This window comes from Rhamphochromis longiceps, linkage group LG14 (assembly GCF_057381845.1).
Source record: "Rhamphochromis longiceps isolate RC_006_pf linkage group LG14, R_longiceps_female_GT1.1, whole genome shotgun sequence".
NCBI classification, from domain to species: domain Eukaryota; kingdom Metazoa; phylum Chordata; class Actinopteri; order Cichliformes; family Cichlidae; genus Rhamphochromis; species Rhamphochromis longiceps.
Window position 1 is genome coordinate 847,037 of NC_140570.1, and position 8,628 is coordinate 855,664.

The 8,628-nt window shown below is 48.0% G+C and overlaps 1 protein-coding gene across 2 annotated transcripts in view; it reads left to right on the forward strand.

Moving 5' to 3' along the window:
- Positions 1-7,953, forward strand: part of ubash3bb (ubiquitin associated and SH3 domain containing Bb) — a 44,094-nt gene extending 36,141 nt beyond the window's left edge. Inside the window, exons 4-14 of one of the 2 annotated variants that reach the window (XM_085429148.1) lie at positions 1,531-1,729; positions 2,120-2,289; positions 2,400-2,608; positions 3,127-3,271; positions 3,355-3,478; positions 3,570-3,689; positions 3,789-3,881; positions 3,977-4,121; positions 6,166-6,272; positions 6,371-6,480; positions 7,741-7,953. In XM_085429148.1, the coding sequence (XP_085285274.1) occupies positions 1,531-1,729; positions 2,120-2,289; positions 2,400-2,608; positions 3,127-3,271; positions 3,355-3,478; positions 3,570-3,689; positions 3,789-3,881; positions 3,977-4,121; positions 6,166-6,272; positions 6,371-6,480; positions 7,741-7,878 (1,560 nt within the window). In that variant the 3' untranslated portion in view covers positions 7,879-7,953. Of the gene's footprint in view, positions 1-1,530; positions 1,730-2,119; positions 2,290-2,399; positions 2,609-3,126; positions 3,272-3,351; positions 3,479-3,569; positions 3,690-3,788; positions 3,882-3,976; positions 4,122-6,165; positions 6,273-6,370; positions 6,481-7,740 lie in introns of both variants that reach the window. The other variant, XM_085429147.1, reaches the window with a different exon arrangement.
- The last annotated feature ends 675 nt before the right edge of the window (positions 7,954-8,628 follow it).

Genomic DNA, 8,628 nt, shown 5'->3' on the forward strand with positions numbered 1-8,628 from the left:
ATAGACAGTGAGATATGTAACATATAGGGGCAAAGTCAGGAGAAAAAAAGGGTTCTGCCCATGATGACTTCCAACCAGTGAGTCGTCATGAGGAGAAAACACAAAAACTCCATAGCACGTAAAGAAGCACAGATATGATGTACACAGTCGTCACGGACGCTGCGAGTCCTCGCGCCTCCAGCTGAGCCGCTGTCTCCATGGGGGAAGTAAGCATGGGAGGAGGCGTTGGATCCGGGGAAGGGAGTGTGGTGAGTGCATATCAGTATCAGTGTGCATGTGTGCGTGTCGGGGTGTGTGTCCTGAGTTCAGCCTGAGAAAGTGTCCTTTAGCCTGTTAGGCTAAGATCAACAGTCTGCAGCCTACGCAGGTGGCCTTGAGTCAGTTCGTTCTCGTTCTCGTATCTCCCGGAAGAATGTTGTTGTTCTCCTCGGCATCAACCTTCAAGCAGCTGGCGCCGTCGGGGTGGGGGTATAGCCGCATTATAGATGTAGGTAACTGGTTTTAGGTCGAACTGCACCCATTTTACACTCGTTCTAATGTCCATCACTGGTCTCCAGGTGTATCTCTCTTTGAAGAGCCGTGAGTCCTCCAAGATCTTTCCCATATTTCGTTCAGTAAGGACAGTCTGAGCACTCACCGCTCTTCCCACAGTTTCCATCAGAGCGGCGAGCCTTGTGGGGTTTTGAACAGCAGTCACTTCTTTCTTCACTTTCCGGTAAGCCAGGGCCAAGCCAGCTCCAAACAGCAAGAGCCCTGTTATCATGGGTCCGAATAAGTAGATGTCTTCAATGTCCTCGATAGACAGTCTCGCCAGGCACACGACCCCCCACTTCTGCCACCCGTCCATCGTGTGTCCAGCAGGGAACGTCCTTCTGGGACACTCTGGCTCTCCCGAACCCAGGCTTCTCGTCGAGAATAGAGTGTCAATAGCATTAAGGGACCAGTTGATCAAATCCATAGTTCTTCTTTAGTTTTAGAGAACAAGAGTGAGAAAGAGACTCTCTCAGGGTTAGAGTCAGACAAGACAAGGACATAGAAGCAGCAGCAGGGAAGATAAGGGAAGGAGAGGGTGAAAGATGCGTCCGCCTCCTCCAAGAGCCAGAAGAGAGATCTTTGTACAAAATCTTTAAGATTGAAGACATTTCTGGTAAATACGAATATCTGAAATAGGGAGGAGGGACAATAAGACAAGTGAACTGAGTCAAGGCAAATACAATGGTGGGAAAACATCAAAGGAGGAAGTTAAAAAAGGAAAGTAATAAACCACATGAAGCCACAAAAGAAGCTTTCAAAACAAGAGGAAATAGCGTAACATCCACACACGTGAGAGTTTTGTGAACTTTACAAAAAAGCGAACTACACAAATGTGTAGCACTCTAAAACTGTATGTTGTCGTTCTGCATGTTTACATCTTCTTCACAGCAGATATTTCTTAATGAGCAGCATCATTGTTATATTCCAGAGACTCCACAGATGTGCATCAGTATGGCACCCAGCCCTCACTCTGACCATCTCTTCTTGCTTACACAGTGTGCAGACCACAAAGTAGAAGCTCTGTGCGAAGCCCTCCAGGCCAGCGTACAGCAGTGGCGGGGTCGGTTTCCCAGCCCGCTGCCTTTGGAGCTCTACACATCTTCTAACTTCATCGGTCTTTTCGTGGAGGAGCAGGTGGCCGATATCCTCAAGCTGTTTGCAGCTGACTTTGCTGCAGAGGCTGTCAGGAAGGCAGGTAAGAAGTACGAGCGTGAGGGATATCTGCACCCACAATGCTTTCTGATATTAAAGACGTGTGTCTTCCTGTCAGTCTGTTCCATCTTTCACAGTGTGTCACCGTCTGTCAGCATCACTTCACTGTTGTCACAGAGTAATGCATGCTGACTGCCTTTGTGCTTGTTGTGAACGGCGTTCTTAACAGCTTATTGAAGGCCTCGCTCATTCTGTCACTCCGAGTACAGCGGGCGCGCCCACATCTTATCAGAGCGGATGCTCTGTTATATTTTGGTTGTTTAGCATTAAAGAAAAAAACAGACACAGGTTTCTTCAGATTGAAAGCAAAGCGCGCCTTTGTTCTGAAAGCAGTCCCTGTGTGACGTGTCTCCTGTCCCTCTGTCTCTGTCAGAAGTCCACGTGGAGCCTCACAAGAAGCAGCTCCATGTAACTCTAGCCTACAACTTCCCCAGTGATCACCTCCCCTCACTAGAGAAACTCGCTAAGGGCATTGAAGTGAAGCTGGGATGTGATTGGCTGGCTGTTCTGTTCTCCCGGGACATTCGTTTTGCTAACCACGAGGTAGCTGATATTCAGACTAAACCCCGCATGCTCCAGAACTGCACACACTGAGGACAGCTATTGAGTAGTGATGTCTGTATGTTCTGCTTGTCTGTGATTGGCCGATGCAGACCCTGAGGGTGATGTACCCCTACGTGCCACAGAACGACGATGAGCTGGAGCTGGTTCCCGGGGATTTCGTCTTTATGTCTCCCGTGGATCAGAACAGTACCAGCGAGGGCTGGGTGTACGGGACCTCGCTCGCCACCGGGCTGTCCGGCCTGCTGCCTGAGAACTATGTGAGCCTGGCGGATGAATCTGACACCTGGGTGTTTCATGCGTAAGTGTAGCACACGAGGAACGTTGCTGCTGAATATTTATGAGCGTGCACCTTCACTGATGACTGTAGGCTTTGCACAGTGCGTCTGCAGCTAGCCCAAACCAAAGAATCTGTGCGTAACAAAACCACGGCGGACCCGTCCACATGTTCGTGCTTTTCAGCGTCTTACACACTTTATTGGCCGCACGCGGTTGCTGTTCACAAACTCGGCTGCAGCTTTACAGCTCACAGCTTGACATCCACATCGACTACAACAGCACTGACTCAGACAGAGCACAGATTTTAAGCATGATTGCAGATGCCGCCCAGGTGCATCCATCTCACCTGCAGCGGCATCACAGACCACGCCCCGCCTCGCTGTGTTTCCATATGGCAACGTTAACCTTACTTCTCAGGATCCAAAGAAACAATCAGTATATTTAAAGGTTCACATCACACACGTCTCTCAGCTCAGTTCAATTCCATTTTATTCGCGTAGCACCAGATTTACAGTGACAGTGTTTTTCCACCAACCACAGCTCCCACTCGTTCTTCAGCTGTGAGGCCAGTGACAAGGGCAGTAAAGACAGAGGCCTGTTCGATGGACTGTTGGACAGCCGCCGTCCCGATAGCACAAGTCCCGGGGACACGCCGTCCCTTAGTCTCATCTGTCATCCAATGCAGGTACTCAACCTGTGAACTGCGCACTAAATGTTGCTGTCATCTGTCCAAATGTTCAAGCGCCCTGTTACTCGGATGTTCAGCAGGTCCTGCGGATCAGCGGGGGTCACTCTCGGCAACCCAAGCGGACTCTTTTCGTGTGCCGCCACGGTGAGAGGATGGATGTGGTCTTTGGCAAACACTGGCTCTCCCTCTGCTCAGATAGTAAAGGTGAGCACGTCCACACACCTTCATTACTGTCTTTGTGCGTCTCACGGTGAGGTTTGGACATGCAGCGGTACTTTTCTCCCCGCCTCTGCAGGTAGATACGTACGTTCCAACCTGAACATGCCTCCCAGTCTGCCTCTGTGGGGAGGACAGAGAGACTATGACATGGATGCTCCCATTACTGTGTTTGGATCCACCCAGGCCCGGCTTGTGGGTACGTGACTGGTGCAGATGTGAATGGTGTAAAACACCTGCTGCTGATGAGCAGGCTGACATTTTTGTTTTTGCACGTGTGCTTTGCTTTCTTCTCCAGGTGAAGCCCTGTTAGAGAGCAACACAGCCATAGACTTTGTGTACTGCTCTCCCGCTCTGCGATGTGTTCAGACTGCACAGAACATCCTGAAAGGTAAAAACGGGTCCGGCCTGTGCACCAGCGGTCGCGCCGACACATCGAGATAGTGCGTTTCTTTTTTATCTACGACATTTGGTTTGTGCAAACAGGTTTACAGCAGGACAGCAAGCTGAAGGTGCGAGTGGAGCCGGGGCTTTTCGAATGGACCAAGTGGGTGTCTGGGAGCTCGATGCCTGCGTGGATACCTCCCACCGACCTGGCTGTTGCACACTTCAGCGTTGACACAACTTACAGGTGATGACTGCCGAGCAGCGGCTTTTGCTTGTGTGGGGACTTTGGATGCTAACTGTGCTGTGTTAGAGTTGCATACTTCACACCTCTAATACGGAGAGAAACTAAGACGTATCTATACAACTGTAAATATAAATCCACACAGAAAGCAATGGTATGAATGCTGGTCATGTGATGATGGGAAGGTTGGTGGTTCGATCCCTGCCAGTCTGCATCCCTCTAATCTACAAATATACTAACGCCAAGTTGTGTTGTATGAGGCGAGAGAGAAGCTCTGTATCAGAATCAGTCCATTTACCATGAACTGTATTTCACTCACAGTAGAGCGCAGAAAATATATCAGATGTTAAAAAAGAGAAAGGACCATTTGAAGAATAATATTAGCTCATTTTATTTAATGGCAGCAACTCTTCTAACAACAGTCCATAAATGTTTGGACGTGAGGAGAGCAGCTGCTGGACCTGTGGCCGAGGTTGTCCCGCTGTGGTCTCACAGAGGATCGTAGCTGCTCGACTCTCCTCGGTCGTGTCGTCTTCTTTGTTTCATGATGTGGGTGGCTGTAGCTCAGGAGGTAGAGCAGGTTACCTACTGATCGGAAGGTTGGAGGTTCGATCCCAGGCTCCTCCAGTCTGCATGCCAAGTATCCTTGGGCAAGATACTAACCCCAAGTTGCTTTCCGATGCATCCATCGGAGTATGAATGTGTATGAGTGTAGTTAGAAAGCACTCAGTACAGAGGTAGTGCTTGTGAGAATGGGTGTGACTGGGTGAATGTGGCGTGTTGTATAGAGCGCTTTGAGTACTCCGGGAGAGTAGAAAAGCGCTGTATAAGAATCAGCCCATTTACCATGTTCTCAATGTTTCCGCTGGTGGTCTGCAGGCCAGTTCAACACTTGTACTGTGAAGCCGCACTGTCGTAACTCTGTGTGGTTTCACAGAAATATGGACCGTTCTTCCCTGGAAAGGACACGGTCGGGATGGCAGCACATGTTGCTGTGTCGTTCCACCATCTCCTTCATCCCATCAGAGGTGGAGACTTTTGAACTACGTGATAACAAGCCAGCCGCTGCTCTTTAGTCCACAGGACATTACAAATGTTTGATCTGTCTGATCACAGAGCAGTTTTCCTTCTTCCGTCGGTCCATGTTGAATGAGCTTGGGTCCAGAGATGATGTGTGCACAGCTTTAACCTGCCCGCGTGGCACAGCGGGCTGTGTTCTGGAAGTGTTCTTGAACCCGTGCACAGAGTCGTGACTGTTTGCATTCGTGATATTCAGCCTTGTGCACAGCCGCTGCTCCAGATTCTCTGAATCTTTCTGTAGATGATATACAGCGGCTTGCAAAAGTATTGGGCCCCTTGAACTTTCCCACATTTTGTCACATTACAGCCACAAACATGAACCTGCAACATGCACCTGTGTGTAATCTAATGTCAGTACAGATACAGCTGCTCTGTGACGGCCTCAGAGGTTGTCTGAGAGAACATTGGGAGCAACAACACCATGAAGTCCAAAGAACAGAGCAGACAGGTCAGGGATAAAGTTACTGAGAAATTTAAAGCAGGCTTAGGCTACACAAAGATTTCCCAAGCCTTGAACATCCACGGAGCTCTGTTCAAGCCATCATCCAGAAATGGAAGGAGTATGGCACAACTGTAAACCTACAAGGCCGTCTTTTGGGATAAAATGAGCTAATATTTTCCATAAAATAGAAAATGTCTTAGTGTAAGCATTTGACTTCTGTTGTGATTAAAATACTGTACAGGATTAAGAGGTTTGCTAATCGTTGCATTCTGCTTTTACGGATTTTACACTGAGTCCCAACTTTTGGGGGGTTGAAGCAGGAGCAGCAGGGTTTGTAACACGCCAGCAGGAACCCTGTGTATGTCCGCCTGGCCTGCAGAGATCTCCTCTGTAGTTCTGATGGACTGAAGGGTCCAGAGCGAGTCTTACGCCATCTCCCAAACTGCAGTCCACGCCCACTCAAAGGCACAAAGAAGACACTTACCACTGCCTAACATGTTTCACTAATTATTTATCTCAATGCAGACCTCTGATCCCAGTCAGCAAGCTCACTGTGTCCGAGTCCTACGAGAACTACATGAGTCGGAGCTATCAAGTAACCAAAGACATCCTGTCAGACTGCAAAAACAGTGGTAAGAGACACACAGCAGAGCTGCTGCAGATGTGGAACGTTTAAAGATCAGCATGTTCATGTCTTTGTGCATCCCGCCTGGGTTTCCACTCTCCGTAGGAAACAACGTGCTGATTGTAGCCCACGCTTCTTCCTTAGAGGCCTGCACGCGCCAGCTGCAGGGCCGCAGCCCACAGAGCGCCAAGGACTTCATCCAAGTCGTCCGAAAGGTCCGCTCACACACCTCTTTTCATGTGGTGCATCTGTTTTATTGTCTTTGTTACATTCCACCTTTCTGCCCATCCGTCACTGCTTCCGTCTGGCTTCCCAGCCTCCTCTCCTCCAGCCCATTTGTGCAAAAACAGGAGTGCGTTCACTGTATAGAGGGAAACACAGTCAAAGCTGTATTTCTTTGACGGGTTTTGGAGGATCAGACAATAAACTGTGAACGGGACATTTCTGAAATCATGTGATGAACCAACACGAGCCCTACTGTCTAACATGGTTTCAGTTTAAATAAGGAACATGTGCATTTACTCTAAATTATTTTTAGTGCCCAGCTCGCTCATGCTCAGCTCTCTGACCCGACTTGAAAAGCAGGGAAGCGACTGGAAGCTCTCATGTGCACAGTTTCTACCATCATGTCTTTGGGTTCCTACCAGACTAAACTTCCTCTTTAGATAACGTTTGTTCTCTGGGTGGCTCATTGGGGGGAAATGAGTTGATGTGTCTCACGTCACTGAGGCTTTAGTGTTTATCCAGGGTGTTAATGTGAAACAGTCAAACCAAACATGGCTGCGGAAGATTGGAAATGCCCAAATGACAACAGATAACGCAAAGTCAAAAAGTGAAGTGCGTGTGTTTCCCTCTGGTTTTACTTTGGTTTCTCTTTTCAATTAAATGGAACAAAAGAGCAGTTTTATGTGTTTTTAGCAACGGTAAACTAAACGCTGCCGTAGCTTTGTGCCATCACAGTACAGGATCTGTCCACGCTGCAGTTCATGTTCCTGTTGATGTTCACTGAGGGTCATTAACTGCTTCTCATACTCACACTGACTGTGCTGCGCTCTGCTGGATGACACTGTGAAGTATAAAACAGCTGATGATGTCAAAAAATAGGAAATAAATAAATCAGTTTGCACTAAAGTGGAAACTTAAAAGGATCAAAAAATATTCTTTATAAATAATTAATGAAACAGTAATGTGTGTTTTTGTTAAATACAAAGAAATGATACAAAGATTATTATCCTTGTATTTCCCACATTCACGTCACGTGCTCTGTTAGTGTGAGTACACATAAAACAAAGTCTTGTAACATAATATCTATGAAGTCGTGGCTTCCTTCCTGTTGGAGGTTAAATGAGGAGCGCTACATTTGGAAACACGGGAAAATCCAGGAAACAATAATGAAAATGTTACAAAGTTTTTGTGTCGGACCGCCGTCATCTTTAATCTACTCTCACGTTTCCTTTGCTCTGCTTGCTCCTCAGATCCCTTACCTGGGCTTTTGCTCCTGCGAGGAGCAGGGGGACACGGGGGTGTGGCAGTTAGCGGACCCTCCCATCCTCCCCCTCACACATGGGCCAAACCACAGCTTTGACTGGAGGGAGACGCTCCTGCAAGAATGACGGCCCAAGCAGACCCTCTTAACCTGATGATGTACACACTCGGACTGCAGTGGCACCGCCGCCCCACCCCCACCCTTCCTCCAAATACTGGAACTTTCCGCCCGTCAGCAGAGAGCGCCTCGGCTCTCTGCCCCAGGTGACAACGTTTGGCAGCGTGTGTTCGCTCAACATTAAGCACGCTCAAATATCACCCACCCAGTCTCAGGAAACGCATCAGGATCATAAGACGGCGGTTCTCTATTAAAAATGACGTTTGATTGATTTTAGTGAGAACTTAGAATTTGATCTATTGAGTTGTGACGTTAGCACGCAGTAGCATTCTGGCTATAGGTGTAAATGTTTTTGCTCAAAGCGTGAAATTACAATCAGTTTTAAACACGCCGATGTTTTTGTAGTATTACATTTGGACAGGACAAAAGATTAGTTACAGTAGACTGACCACCTCCATTTACAGTAAGTCCAAAGATTTCCCCTTGAATGGGGCAAAGAAAGGCATCAGATACTGTTTTACTCTAACTTTACAATAAACGACATCATTAAAAACATGGCTTTATGTAAACACATGTGAACACTTTTTGTTCTGCAGTGGAGTTTCTCAAAGTTTCATGAGACTGTGGGTTTGTAACCACGGAGCTCCCGATCAGAACAACAGCGTAGTGTTATTGGAGCTTTCATGGAGTTGGCGTCCCGTGTCCTGCCGCTGCCACGTCACCAGCTGAGGTAGAACGTTTACGCCACACCTCGTAGTCT